The sequence below is a fragment of the Aplysia californica genome, unplaced genomic scaffold (genome assembly GCF_000002075.1).
Source record: "Aplysia californica isolate F4 #8 unplaced genomic scaffold, AplCal3.0 scaffold00744, whole genome shotgun sequence".
NCBI lineage: Eukaryota > Metazoa > Mollusca > Gastropoda > Aplysiida > Aplysiidae > Aplysia > Aplysia californica.
This window is the reverse complement of record NW_004798014.1, coordinates 53,249-69,223: the sequence shown is the minus strand read 5'-3', so window position 1 is coordinate 69,223 and position 15,975 is coordinate 53,249. Positions and strand designations below refer to the sequence as shown.

General features: G+C 39.3%; 1 protein-coding gene across 1 annotated transcript in view; it reads left to right on the top strand.

The window, feature by feature from the left end:
* Positions 1-15,975, top strand: part of LOC101858579 (60S ribosomal export protein NMD3) — a 22,523-nt gene that overhangs the window by 2,352 nt on the left and 4,196 nt on the right. Inside the window, exons 2-10 of the mRNA XM_005109032.3 lie at positions 1,580-1,714; positions 5,870-5,963; positions 6,571-6,651; positions 9,825-9,953; positions 10,693-10,783; positions 11,089-11,167; positions 11,964-12,060; positions 13,011-13,128; positions 13,594-13,736. Coding sequence (XP_005109089.1) covers positions 1,580-1,714; positions 5,870-5,963; positions 6,571-6,651; positions 9,825-9,953; positions 10,693-10,783; positions 11,089-11,167; positions 11,964-12,060; positions 13,011-13,128; positions 13,594-13,736 — 967 coding nt within the window. The remainder of the gene's footprint in view (positions 1-1,579; positions 1,715-5,869; positions 5,964-6,570; positions 6,652-9,824; positions 9,954-10,692; positions 10,784-11,088; positions 11,168-11,963; positions 12,061-13,010; positions 13,129-13,593; positions 13,737-15,975) is intronic.

The following is a 15,975-nucleotide window of genomic DNA, read 5'->3' as shown; positions in this document are numbered from 1 at the left end:
GGGGGAGAGAGACAGAGTGGAGACAGAAAGACTTGTACACAGAGTGGACCGTTAGAGTAAAAAAGATAAACACTGAGACTGAGAGAGGGAAGGAGACAGAAAGAGACTGTATGTGTGTGTGTGCGTTAGAGGGAAAGTAGCAGGGGGGATAGACAGAGACAAAAAATGAGAAAGAGAAGGTGAGGGATGCACAAAGGAGAGAGACCAAGAAATAGAGAGGGTGACAGCTCCATTGAAATTATGACATTGTTTTTTGGCTGCGGCTTTTCGGACTCGAGTCTGAATAGCCTCCCGTGGCTATTCGGACTCAAACTCCAATCATCCAATGCGCTTGCGCTATGACCAGGCGTAGGCTTGAGAGAGTATATGATTTATAGTCTCTGGTGTAGGCTAGGCCCTACCGGATGTGTCGCGGACAGCCAATTCGACCTTGGCCTTCCTCGGCGGTTTCTATGTTCTGCCAAAGTTTTCGACACAAATTGAGAAAAGTATTATGGTGACGTCAAAAGGGAACATGACAACAGCTGCAAAATCTGAAATACTAGATCTAGATCTACACAACAAAGGCAAACGAGGAATCGGCAATCTGAGCTCAGAGCAGTGAAAAAAAATTGAAAATCAAAGTTTCAGAACAACAAAGGATTTTTACTATCTTGGGTAGTCGAAACCTGCTTTATTTGATGAGAAAGACAAAAGCATTGATCAATTGGAAGTTCAGTTAGAAATTAAGAAGAGAAAAGTTAAAAGCCCTTCCAACAAAGGGAACAAAAGTCAGTCATTCAAAGTAACATGGGTCTAAAGGTATCTGTACAAAACAATAGGCCTACCTATTCTGATAGTGTTCAAAACAAGCAACAGTCCTTGTTCAGTCTGAAGGAGGGGTATTAGCTCAAAACGTTTGTAAAGTTTTTGAAATTGTCATTTCTTATGGACAATTAGAATGCAAATCAAATTTTAAAACAATTAAAAACCAATGTGCCAGGGTCTGGACAATAAAAATGTATCTTATCTTATCTTATCTTATCTTATCTTATCTGATCTTATCTTATCTTAATGACAACAAAAGAGTCAGTTTGGAAGTTTTGGAGTTTGAGTCCAAATATATATAGCCACGGCCACTTCGTTGTTTTTTTCTTCAAATTGTCGTATTGATTCCTCCAACAACAAAAAACGGAGGAAAAAACAATAGTTCATCGAAAAGACACCCGCAATCTTAATTTAGACCTAGGCCTCGAAACTAGACCTATGACTTATCTGTCTGTCTAGATCTTGACCTTGGCCACGGAAGAACCCAGGTCTTCCCTGAGCCCTGAGCCAAGAGGGTGCTGTGACTTTCCAAAATCACAAAATATTTCCCCTACCGGGTCTGTATACTGCGTGACTTTATTCCCGGTTTCCGGCTCTGTATGTATATATACTCCCTATTTTATAACCTCTCTGATTTTAGAGGATAGCCTAATTGATGCTTCATTCTAATTGTTCAGAATGAGATAAATTTGTCAAGAGTCAAGAGTGGGTATCCTTGCCTTGTTGAATAGGCCTAATGTTCACTAATTTTTTTCTTTTCTTCTGTTCACAGCTCATGTTGCAGATGTGGATTACAGATTGAGCCAAACCCAACCAACATGTGTGTAAACTGTTTACGGTCAGATGTGGACATTACAGAGGATATTCCAAAAACGTCTGTGCTTAACTTCTGTCGAAGCTGTGAGAGGTAAGAGTGTGTGTGCTAAGCTTACTGAAGCAGAAGGGAAAGATTTTTTATCAGTTGTGTGTTGAATCATTATTTTATATTATTTTTTAAAAGTCAATATGGGGGGAATTGTGAGCCAGTTATGAAGACATCAGACTTGCAATTTTAAAATTTTGGGATCGATCTGCAACACCATAGTCTGATAGTACTTGATATTTCAGTGGAAATGTATACTTGGCCTTGAATATATTTATCGAAGTGACTATTTCTCCGAACGTTCGGAGAAATAATGCCGATCTTTATTTCTCCGAACGGTTTCCGGCTTCCGGTCTCGTGATTTTTTGCCTATTTATTGCGAGAGTTCGGCGCCAACTTTCATTCTGCCTCTGGTCTGGGAAGGAACACCGCATGGCAAGCCCGCCTACAGACAACCTTCAGTAACACCCACCACACACCCACCACCATCATGCACATGTACACACACAAACTTATACACACACTAACTAAACATGATCAGTGGGCAACTTTTGAACGTATGACGAGCTGAGCTGTGGATGGAGAGACAGTGTGAGTGAAAGAGCAGGTGAAAGGAAGAATACGAGTGTATCCACAGGCGACAGCAACTACAAGACGACGACACCGACCCCCCTGGCCTGGTCCACAGCTCACGAACGAAAGGAATGTGGCTAAGGCAGTGTTTTGCCTATATTGTTGTTCATGGTTCACAGGGTGCAAGGGAATGAGTGAGATTTTCTCTGTGTGTGCCTGGAAGGAGGGGGTGGGGTGTGAAAGTCATGCGGACAGGGATGAGCCGTGGGAGAGAACACGGCGGGAATTGAATGAATGAGTGAAACTGAAAGAGAGGAACGACTCATGAGCCCTGGAGTGAATGGATCCTGTGTTTCTATTTTTGTATACTTTGAACTGTTACTGAATAAAGGCTGAAATAAAGCCCGAAAAACAAACACACGCATGCTCCTCACTCTCCACTTACACTTACATACTTACTACCACACACAGACACACTCACACTCGCACATGCATACACACACATACACACACACACACACACACACACACACACACACACACACACACACACACACACACACACACACAGGAGCAAATTTATAGGTCTATATATCTATTTCAATTTTCAAGAGCTAGTCTGGCTAGTCTAGAGATTTTTAGATGAGTGTAAAAACGTGAAAAAGAAAGGTTTCACATCAGAATGAAACCAAAATTAGAACAGCCCATAAACAACCACAAAAATTAACAAATAATAAGGACGTGAGTCCACCTGTCCGAAGAAGATTGGCTGTTTTAACACTAAATTGCGTAATTGTAGAACAAAGTACAGGATATTACAAGTAAATTGTGGAATCGCACACATTAAGGGGCCTGCCAGTGTCAGTACATCTGATCGGTTTTGGTGGAACATATGCTATAACATAACACATTTAAATCTATATATATATATATACACATGTATATCTATATATAGAGGGGAGTGATTGAAGGGGAGGGAGCCCCTGATTACAATGGTCTCACACTATACAGCCCTGCCACCCCGGCCCGGCCCCTGGCTTCGGGGTTGCCAAGATATGGCCAGAGTGTAAAAGTTTGACCCTACATGTGGGACCGGGTCTGGGGGAGGAGGCAAAGTTTAATATAAAACACCACAAAGAGGGAAAAATAAAAGTAACTGTAACATATTCAACAAATCAACGTGGTGACAACAAGTGAGAAAGAGACGAAGTGAAGCTAGGTGAACTTTCTTTCAAAAGTAAAGAGGTTCGGTTTCTTTCTTTCTTTCTTTCTTTTTTAAAAATTTTACTTTTATTCTCAGATTTGGGGACCAAAAAATAGAGCCACGATTGATTGGTCGCGTCTGCGACAAACGCAGATATCTATGCTAGTTCTATGTGTCGTTATCAATAACCCTCCATAGATCTAGATCTAGATCTAGACAGCACACGAGTGAACACAACACATTAAGTTTAAGAGCAGCACCTAGACGGTCAGAGAGATGAACGGTAGTAAGAACGTATAGAGCAGCACCCTTCATAGGCAACACGTCATCTGTAACGAAAAACTGTTTGGAACTGTAGCATTTCTTTATATAAATATTTACTGCGGACATTTTTTGGACTGATTGAACCATATTGTATACGAACAATCTTTGGTAGGCCTATACTATAATTATAGATCTATATAATATCCGAAATTTGCGGAATGGATGTGATTTCAGAGTGTTCGGAGAAATAGTGCCCAGCTTTATTTTCCTGAACGTTCGGAGAAATAGAGCCTAGCTTTATTTTCCCCGAACGTTCGAAGAAATAGTGCCGCCCTTAAGGCCTATATTTATTTCACTGTTAAAAGACTAGTATTAGTATGCTGTATGTTCTGTAGTGCTTTGAGTGTTTGAGGTACTGAAATATTTGAAAATAGAATGAGCAAGCTGATTGATAGGTAATGTAGTATTCTTTATAGCCCTTGATCAGAAGGCTTTTTACTAAAAACTCACTTTCATTATCCTCCCTCTCTCTCTCTCTCTCTCTCTCTCTCTCTCTCTCTCTCTCTCTCTCTCTCCCTCTCCCTCTCCCTCTCTCTCTCTCTCTCTCTCTCCCTCTCTCTCTCTCTCTCTCCTGGCACTGTGGCGTCGTAAGTGGTTAACATCACAAGACAATCTCTGCAGTGGAACCCACAAGGAGCACGAGGCAGGGGTAGGCCACGGGAAACATGGAGGAGATGCGAGAAATGAAGCTCACTTGGAACGAGCTTGAAAGGATGGCTCAGGACAGAGATAAATGGAAGGAGCTTGTATGTGGCCTGTACCCTGCCAGGGGTGAAAGGCATTGATGATGATGATGGTGCCGACAGCACGCAGGAACTCAACACTAGCTTGGGGGTCCTTGAAAAGTGCTGAATTTGGATCTCTGAAATGTCCCAGCAGACATGTTCTGGCACAATAGTTGGCAGGACATTTCAGGAACAAGTGATCCACTCTCGTCCCCCTCCCTGCAGGCTCGACAGGACGGATCTGGGTTGTCTGTTGGCGCAATTTTGTGTTAATATGATTTCAGCTTGGGCGATTTTCCATCAGTTTTTATTTGGGAGAGAAGCCGGCGGTCTTGTGGTATGAGCGAGGACTCAAGCTGGTGTATGATGGCGGCTGGGCGAACGGCAGTTTCGGTTTTGCCTTTCTTTTTCTTTTTTGCGAGTCGAATGGTGGGTGGGGGCTTTAGCTGTTAAGAAATTGATTGGCGCATCAATCTGGGTAAGCGCTGCTGCTTCATTAGCCATGCTGTCAATTCCTCGTTCCCAGCTAGTCTAGCGTGGCCTAGAATCCACTGTAAGTGGATGGAACATTCGGAGCGTTGACAGAGGGTGAGCAGACACTGCCAGATTGAGCACGTCACCTTTTCTGTTTGGTTGGCGGGGCTGTATGAGAGGTGCATGCTCATGACCGCTTACCGAGAATCAGTGTATATATGAATGCGCTCACTGTTCGAAAGACTGCCTGCTGTCTGTACATAGCAGGTCTATCATGCCCAGCGCTGTGTTGAGAGCTACGAACTCGGCCCTGTAGCTGGAACAATACTGGCCCACAGGTTCACGTTGGTCAAGTTCGGTGTCACCGGTCTTGATGAGTATTCCACTGCCTCCATACTCGGTACTGTCTTTAGCTGTACCATCAGTACAGACTTCTACATCGAACGGGGGGAGCGACCGAATGGTAGCCTCTGTTGCTGCTTTCCTGACGGCTGGTTCCTCAGCACGTTTGCAGTCGACAAAGAGATTGGTGCTAAGAGTCATGTTCAGCCTTCCATTGTTGTGTGGGGGGTAAAACAATTGGCTTCTCACTAGGGTACATACCCAGTTCAGTTTCAGCCACGAGGTTTTGGGTATGCTTTCTCCAGCTCGACTTGCCTGTCCGCCTGACCACTGATTTTGTTGCAGAGGCTCTGTGTTCATTATATAACCCTGGAAATGTGTGACTTTGCATTTATCAAAGTAATTGAACACAAGAAAGGACCCAGAAAAACGCAAGTGATGATCACAGTGCTTCCCTCCTGTAAAGAGATTGAGCTACTGACTGATAATAATAGCTTGAATGAGTGAACTGTGCTGTGTGGTTTAGCTTTAATAAATAGTTTTTTTGTTCTCCTCCAGATATCTGCAGCCTCCGAATCAGTGGGTTAAAGCTGCGCTTGAGTCTCGAGAGCTGCTGTCCGTTTGTCTGAAGAGATTGAAGGGCCTTAATAAGGTATTATTACATTTTAAATGGGATATTTTGAATTACTTCTACTGTTTTGTATTACATTGTCATACACACTTGACACTTACTCTTTTATTTATTTTGTCATATATATAAAAGTAGAAGTAACCTTTATACGTTTTATTTCAAAATTTGTATAAATAAAATTATTTTATAAAACTTGTATTACAATAACCATCAACTTGCTACTGTAATAAATGAATCTTATTCTCATAAATAATTGATGAAATCGAAAAATATCCCATTGTTAGCATTTCTACACTATTTTTTTACATGGTGGTGGTTCATAATTTCAAGAATGAAGCAGTTTGAGGGAGGTTTATGTCTCACTGCTACTATTGCACGTTGTTGATATATATAGAGAATGTTCTCCCTCTTATGATTTGGATGTTATCTCTCCCCATCGCAAAGTAGCTCTTCTTTCAACTTTCCACCTTCTCCATAATTTTGAAGATTAATGTGGTGGTATATATGTGCCATTCTACCTTTCACGATATTTAACTTAATTTTCCATGCCTTACCATTCGCAAGTTTAAAATCTGTCTCCGTGTGAACAAAACATTGGTATGAAGTTTTTTGTTATGCTTCTCCACAGGTCAAGCTGATTGATGCAGGCTTTGTGTGGACTGAACCTCATTCCATGAGGATTAAGGTTAAACTGACTGTCCAAAAAGAGGTATGTTGTGGCTGAAATTATTATTTTTTCTTTTGGTTATTCTCAGACATTCCCGTAGTTTTTAACTCATTCGCTACGCCGAGCCGTGGGGGGCGGCGCGGCTAAGCCGCCCCCGGCGGCTCGAGAACTGACGTTCAATTTTAGCTTGGTTTCTATTCCAATCCACATATCCATGTTAAAATAAAGGTCATAATATAACGTTGACCTCTGGGTCAAGCGTTTCCACCGAAAATCGGAAGTTTTGATTCAGTTTTGAAACACGATTTCGTAGTTTATTCGACTTTGTTTTATCGCGATGCCAAAATTATAGCCAGACACCAGTCTTAGTACTTTTACACAACAAAATGTATCATTATTTTGCTCACTAAAGAAATGTAGGACTGTTCTTTATAATATTGATACTATTGGACTCAAATTGCCGGTGCACTGTAATTGAGAAATCAATATTTTTGAGTGTTAGGTCTAGGCCTAGATCTAAATAGTCAAAATATTTTTTTCTCCCCAAAATCACTACTTTCGGGTGAAATTAATCAAAAAGTACCACTCAAGACATGTATAGGTTTATTCCAAATGCAATTCTGAATAATTTCATATAAGATATGCGTATTTTTTTTCTGTTTGAGATCCTTTTTTCAAAATTATTAAATTTTTATTTTTTTTTTCAATATCGGATGTTATGATCCAAATGTACAAATATTATGGAATGTATGTAAATAACTGCACATTTTTCAATATTTTCCTGTTCTATATACAGTTATGGTTATTTCGAAGTATCATTTGACCAGGTGCAAACATATTTTTTTAGTTTCACTTGAGATTATAAATTTTTTATTTTCCAGTTTTATCCGCATCCAATCACAATTGTGTTGCATAATCGCCTCTTACAGGAACCAAAGTTGAAAAATACGCAAATAAATAATGCAGATGTAATTCTACAAACCATACTGAAAATGTTGGTATATAATATGTTGATATTTATTTGAATTTATGGCCCCAAAGACCTGTGAACTGCGCACTAGTCATCATCTCATTTCGCCCTCCCGAAAAGAATTCGTCCACAAGCCGAAAATAATACGTAGCGAATGAGTTAAGGCCGAGGGCAGTTTTGTTTTTGAAGATGTGGTTAAAGCTATGAAGTGCAGTGGTTGAGAGATGAATGAAGCATTATGTTGGCAGGCTGTTAAAAATTTTCTGAGAGAGTTAAAGCTGTTTCATTGTTTTAACATCTGTACCAAGATTATGAATATTTTAATAAATATTTCTTTAACTTATGCAACCAATTCTACAGATTAAGTAGACCTGCATGTTTGCCGACAATTGTCTGAAATCCGACAATCGCGACCCGACCCGCGAACCGGCCGATGCTATCGCTAGGCCCGCCTAGTAACAGTCAATGTGCGTAGTGCGAGGCCTGGCCGACTGCCAGCGACCCCTTTTTCTCCCGTCGGCTTCGTCGGCACTTTCGTTTTCGTGCCGACCGTCGACGCGCGCACCGCCGACTGCCGACGTCGGCGTTTCCGACATAATTGTCGGAACCTAAGTAGAAATGCGAATACGAAAAAGGACGACAACTTAAATTATCTACTTTCAGTTTCGTGCTCGAGCGGCCATTTTCAATTTCGTTTGTTGACTAATTCAATTGTTCAGATCGTGTGGGTTCATTCAAGTCCGACTCTCTTGTTCTAATAGAATCTAGATCTAGATTTATATAGAGATCATTATAGACCTCAATGGAGGATTCATAATCCAATTGTATTGTGTCAAACCCTATCATAGGTTGTGCTGTAATATTAATATTGGTAAAAATAAGCATTTCATCAGGTGCGTGAATTATTTATTATTATTATTATATTTAGATCTATAGTCTAGATTCTAGATCTAGATCTAGTTAGATATCTAGATATAGATCTAGATCTAGCTAGATCTAGATCTAGAATCTAGACACAGCTGAGTCCCTCTGTTCGGAATCGGATGCGGATTTCTAGTTCAAAGCCTAGAATCTATTCCTATTCACTTGTTCTTCAGGATCTAGATCTAGATTTTTCTATATCTAGATCTAGATCTAGATTTATTTTTTAGATTACTAGTCTAGTAGATCTAGATATCTAGATCTAGATCTATAGTCTATATGGAGGATTCATATTCCAATTCTATTGTGTTATTGTATCAAACCCTATAGCAATGTAGATGTAAGCCATATAGATATAAAATTTAGATCTAGATCTAGATCTAGAATCTATATGCTCCTTGTTTGTTTTGGAGTGTGGTTTTTTAATTAAATTTTTTTTTCATTTAGTACTTGTTTTGGCCTTTTTACATGCGAATCCCTTTAAGATGAGGCCCGATGCAGGTTCTTTTTGGGGTAGGGTTAGGGTTAGGTCTCTTCTTTATTGTGTTTGTTGGGGTGGTCGCTCGTTACTCGGATGTCCTTCCTTATGACACCCACTAAGGCTTTTTTTTTGGGGGGGGGGGGGGGGGGGGGTTGCGCAAAATTTTCAGACAATCTGGTTGAGGCTCACATGCAGGTCTAATTAAGGAATTACAATGTAAGAATAATAAAACTGAAAAGCAGGCTGATGGTTAAGATGATATAAAACATGGCTTATAATGCTGACATAATTATTCTGTACGGAGAAATAACAACCACTAAACTGATTCGGATTCAGCCATGGAAAATTTATGCTTCAAATACAATTTTTATCTTGGTATCTGAACTGCTGTGTATACTTGTGTGATCTCTACGAACACATTGTGTTACACAGCTAAGCAGGGCAGAAGAGGAAGAAGTGGAAGAATGTAAAGAAGGCTACTATCACTTCAAAATGGCTTTAAAATGCAAGCGTTTTATCACTTTTCCATCCAGATCTGGGTAATGTGCAATAAAAAGTCTGATTCACACTGATTGTGATAAATATTGCGGTTTTAGGTCAGAATATGTTTTGAGTTAGCCGAAGCAGGCACTGACTCTAAGGCATTTAGATCAAGTGCTGATTGTGAGTTCAGTGATGTGGGTAGTTAGAAAGTTATCTGGTGTGGTCTGCTCCTTAATTCTTACCAAACATTGATTGTTCTTAGGTCCCTTCCTCTTTTTTTTTTTCATACTAGAGAGTACTTTTTTGTACTTTCCTTCAGGTGCATCTTGCATTTATAGTTTTGTTCATTGTTTCCGTCAGGTGATGAATGGCGCTGTCTTGCAGCAGGTGTTTGTGGTGGAGTACACGGTACAGTCCAATATGTGTGAGGATTGTCATCGTGTGGAGGCCAAAGACTTTTGGCGTGCGGTTGTGCAAGTCAGACAGAAGGTCCGTGCTTACCGCATTAACTCTGTGTCTTTGTGCTTCATTTTTGTAAATGCGAGGCGTGCTGACAAAATAAGTTTCTTCTCGCACTCAGTGACTGGAGATATTTACAGAAAATCAACACAAGGGTCAAATTTCTAGATCTTTAAGCAATGCTGTACCCTTCAAGTTTAACATATCTTTTATTATTTACTACTTATTAACTGTGAAAACTCAACCTGTAAGTTTGATGTATCTATTTCCTTATAGGTAAAATCCGAGAGGTATCTCATTTTGTCAGCACGCCTCACAAATGTGTTGAACAAAAGAATTTGTTTCTGTGTTTGTTAGTAACTCTCATATAGAATCGAGGTGCATGTTGTTACTGCGTGGTTATGTCTTTGACTTAAGTCGGAATGAAAAAGCATTTTCAGTGGTTGTTGAAGTTGATGATCATAAAAGCATTTGCTTTAAAGATTAACATCTGATATATATATGGAGGTGGAGAGAGAGGGATGCAGGCACTTTTCTAGATGGAAACTTTTTTAACATGTCTTGATAACTCTTTCCCTTGAATAATTTTGGACAACAGATATTAAGACATAGTCAGTGGTTGCTTGCAGTGGAGAAAGAGTCTTGTTCTGTGCTCTATTTTATTTTTTGGAAATTGACAAGTCCTGTTTTACCAGTCGGCCCACCTTCTTACCATGACAAATGTATGTCCTCCAAAATATCAAGAAAAAATTTTTATATTTCGGTACAGTGTGACCACAAGAAGACATTTTTCTACCTGGAGCAACTGATCCTGAAGCACCGAGCACACCGTAGCACAGTCAACATCAAGCCCATGGCAGGTACTCAGTGCTGGTCATTTAATCATTCTTCATTTGTGTTTGTTCCTAGCACATCTTGATTTGTTTGGGGGTTGGGGGGTGGGTTGTGTCCAGAAAAAAACAAGCAGGTGTGATGGTCAGGGAATCAAATGGATGATGTGAGTACGTATATTCATGACAAGATGAAGCTTTTTGTGTCCATTTTACCCTTTTAAAGAATTGCATATTTGGTTGGGTTTTGTTGTTTTTTTCCCAGAAAGTCGAGTATATTTTTACTAGGTATTGTGATCAACAAAGTTTAATTCTAACGATTTTTCCTTCCCCAGATGGACTAGATTTCTTCTTCACCAAACAGGACGATGCCAAGAAGCTTGTGGAGTTCCTGTCCGCCTACGTGCCTTGCAGGTCAGTGATGAGAAGACATTGGTCACGTCATGTGTCGAGAGGAAAACTGTTCTAAGTGACATTTTGCAAATTTTACAGTAGAAGGAAAAAACTTTCTCAATTTAACAGAACGCAATTCTAGGATCCGAAACTCACATGTAGTGTAGAAAAAAGGAACACAGGCTCATTTTGTAAATCGTTTTCTAATCAATTTCTTCCATTCTTGTTAAATCAAACAAAGTGTCACGTAGAATACTTTTTTCTGAACAAAAATGTGAGGAAAACTATTCTAAGTGCCTTTAGCAGAGTCATTTAGAAAGAAAAGTATTCTAACTTACGCCCATTCACTGGTTTTCTTCATTTTCTACCACTGGTAACAGTTTTTTAAAGTGGGAAAAGTATTTTAACTGCCACTTTTAATATTTTTCCTCAAAATGTTTTCTCAAGTAGAAGATAAAATAATTTTTCTTAAGGCTGTAACTCAATCATTTTTAAAGCTAAGGCTCTGATGTTTTAACACAAGTTGCGTCCTGTGGTGAAAGTTAAGGCCATTGAAGAATCTCCATTTCGGCCGACATGTCACTTGGAATAATTTTCTTCTAGAGCCGTAACATGATTTCTTAAGGAATACTGATACCTCTAAGAATAAAATACGAGTATAAAATACAATAAAAACTCAAGAACGGTCGCTATGAAATTGAAACTTGAATAACTAGAAACATTCAATAAAAACATTCATTCTCTAAAAATAGAAAAACAAGGATCCTCTTTATGTTAGTCTGCTATCTTACTTTACCAACGATGATTTTCTCCCCAGGTTTGTGACTGGCCGGGAGCTGGTGTCCCACGACATCCGCAGCAACAAGTACAACTACAAGCACACGTTCTCCGTGGAGATTATACCCGTCTGCAAGGTGAGGTCCCCTCACGCGGGGTGTATGTAGGCTTTCCTGTTCTTGCAAGATCATTGTGTTATTGCAGTGACTATTCTACTGTCATTTGAAAAAAACAACAGTATACGCATTTTTGACACTTTTACAGAAGAGCTGACAGATGTTATAGATAGTACTATTTATAGTCTCTTTGGGAGAGCCAAAAAGGTGAATGTTGTAACCAATAAAACATTTGCTTTAAAAATAACAAGGATGCTAGTATCACAACTGTATCATTAAAAATATTGAATTGGGATATTTGCAAAAAGATCTTTTTTTTTTTTTGGTAACAATATTCAGCTTTTTGGCCCTCCTGTAAAATTTTAAAAAATGTTTATACTGTATTTTTATAAATGATGGTAGCATTCTGAACTGATTTTTAAAAATATTTTGTTCGATGGGAATTTGAAGAAATATGGTACCTTCTCCTGCGATCAAATATGTTTATTTTTTTCATGAGTTTGTCAAATTTTATTCTGGAGGAGATTACTTTCAAGAGAACTGCATTTTGCTTACTGAAACTAGGTACAGTTATTTGGCCTCAATATATATGTAAATCAGTAATGTGTTATCTATGTCAGCACTGCTGGTTCATGAGCTTGCAGTTATACTGTCATAAAAAAAAGATTTCTATTGGCATAACGAGTGTATGTGTTCCTGTCTCTGTGTGTGTAATGATGTTCTCTTTTAAGTATGTCTTTTCCTTTTAAATGGATTATAAGTGCAAGGCGTTGGTCCTGACAGGAGAAGTAGGTGCAGTCTGTCTCTAGATAATTTTAACGGTCTTGACTTGGTGATCGGATGAGAACTGGTAGGTTCAACATAGTATAGCCGTAGACAACTGTTTTGATGAAAGTGTGAGCACTTACATTTTTTTTTACAGTAATAGAATAGTGAATCAACTTGAACTGGTCTCTTTTTCTCTTTCCCAGGATCACATCATATGTTTGCCCAAGAAGACAGCACAGCAGCTTGGAGGAATCAGCCCCCTGTGTCTAGTGACGCGTGTCACACAAAGCATACACATCATCGATCCCAACACGCTTCAGTGTTAGTTATTCTACATTGTTCATTAAAAGAAAATCTTCCTTTGTGTTTCACAGCAGAAAAAAAAGTATGAGTCTGAGTTCATTCATTTTGTACGTATTTGTATTTTTAAAAATCCAGTCAATTTCTGTGGTGGTCATATCTCTCTAGAAGACATCTTTGTAAAGGTCATCCTTCATTCCACTGTAACATTGAATTGATAATAATAAACAGCATTTGTACAGCACATACACCTTTCAACGAAAAGCTGTGTGCTCTTTACTATCTGTATTATTATCCCAGCACACCCTAGAACACCCAGAACCATTCTCGAATTCCTGAGAAGCATACAGCGGGATTTAATGTCACGACCTTTTGGTTGCAAGCCCAACAGCTCAACCACAAGACTACCGATGTCACAGTGAAGAAAACAAACAAAAATTAGAGTCAATCAGGGGTTTATTTTATCCGGTATTTCTTTTTTTTCAGGGGCTGAGCTTAGCGGAGCGCAGTACTGGAGGAACCCATTCAAGGCTCTGGTCTCACCGAAACAGCTGATAGAGTACATGGTCCTGGAGGTGAACATGGTTTCAGACAGAGACAGGCCCAATCGACCACGCCTCTCCACCAAGGTAGGGATCCGTTGTTTTCGGTAAAGAGAAGCAAAGAAGATTCATTCCATTAAGTTAGTACATCAGAAGTTTTGTGAGAAAAGGAATTTTTAAAAAAGGAAACTCACTTTTTCTTTATCACCCTGGGAGAAATTTGGGTTTTATTATGTATATATATATATATATATATCACGGCGTCACTTTTCGCCCGATTCTGTTACTTTTAGTTCGCGTGACTCAGCAGCCCGCTGGAGCTCCCCGGCTCGGGGTCACGGGGTTAATGAGCCCTGAGGCGACTTTGCCGGTGTCGGTCGGGAAGTTCGCATTTTTGACTATGTTTAAAACGGTATAACGTCTTCCCCATCCCACACAGCAAACCATTACGCGGATGTACTAAAAGCTCAATATCTTGAGATTTATTCTGCGTTAGAATGGTTAGTTTCTGTGCCTTAGTTTTTGCTCTAGACAAGTGTTTGTAGAGTACCCAATTTGTCCTATTTTAGTTACTAACTTATGAATAAATGATTGTTATTTTAAAAAGGGCACGACAGATCTCTCCAAAATCTGTGTTAAACTGACTACGAATATCATGTCTTTTACCATGAGAAATCTTAAATCTGCGCGAGTAGTAATAGTCAAGTTATAAGAGAAGAAAGATGCACATCTGCATATTTTAACTAAAGACGAGCAGCGTTAGCTCTTATTTTACTATTAAACAAGAGAAAGTTACTCTGCGTTTGTTCATGAATCATGCTGTGTCTGTGGCGGCCTGCATACAACTAAAAAGATATAATATAAGCGATTTAAAAAAACACAAAACCGTGTAAATACATGGGTAGAGATAAACATCTAGTATGGAATAAAAATAATGACAGCTAAAACATTCATTCTTAGTTTTTGTGTAGGAAATATGCACGGACACAATTATGAATGTAAAGAAATCAGTCACATTGTCAGTTATTGCAAAGGGTCATAGAAACTTTTAAAAAGCTGGAAAAGTCTGGTGCTGATTCAGTGTCCCTGGAAAGCTAGAAATTGTTCTTATAACCCAATTACGAGAAGCCATCCCTATTATTCAGTCAACTTACAAAACCTAGACATAGCGTTTTAAGAAAAGTAAGGAATTTCTGGAGTGTAACAGATACTGTTAGTGTATTAGATCTACGTTGAAGATGTATTCTAGCACTAAAATCAATTTGTACTTTTCATAGAGAAACTTCATGATAACTTTTATAAACTTTCGAGAAAATATACGAATTTTCATGATTATATTAGACACATAAAGTTGTATTTGGAGGAATTACTTCGTAGCGAATTGTGTGCCCGATGGATAAAATTGCAAAATTACAGCCTTCTATTATAAGCGCAGATACCATCTTTTCTGAGTATCTGCACCAATGTTATGTCGTTCATGTTCCAAAAGTTCTACAGATTTTGATGATGCCTTTTTTTTATATTGATTTTTTAAAATTCACGCTAGTCCCCCAAAAAATTACAATTTAGTATTGCCGAATCCAGCGCGTCTAACGAAATAACCAGACAAGTTACAACGTCCGTTCTTTTTTGAGTCTCAAGAGCAGAAATGCATGCTTTGGGTGCACTAAATGAGAATTACCATAAATGCAAGGATGCACCTTAAATTGTACGTTGAAAAGTACCAAAAATTAAGTCTGCCCAGACAGAGCGGCGACAGGGAGCTGACCCCCGTGACCCCGACGTGATAAGGCGCCCGGCGGGGAACCCCCCGCGGCAACTAACATTCCACTGCCGGTGCGCCGTGATATATATATATATGTCTGTATGTGTGTGTGTGCTTGGATGCGTGCACACTCACGTCCATACTCATACAGACAATACCTACTTGACATTTCAAAGATAAGTATCACGTCACGTCAAAACTTACAGTATCACATTAATGCAGACATTGTTTCCAACAAACCATTACTGGCAGCCACAGTTCATTGCCCTGTTTTATAGCTAGGGTTGTCATATATCTTGCTCAAAGACACAGCTCAGTAGCCACCCATATAAAAGCCATGTCACTGACATTGCTGGACATTGTCTGTGAGCCTGAGTTTCCGGACGATTCTGAGACTGAGGCCCTTCAGGTATCAATTTATATACATATAATATGTATATTGTAGAAAATTGAAAGATCTACATCCCCAACAACGGGATTGTTTTCTTTTTTTTTGCTACTCGCTCCCTCTCTCTCTCTCTCTCTCTCTCTCTCTCTCTCTCTCTCTCTCTCTCTCTCTCT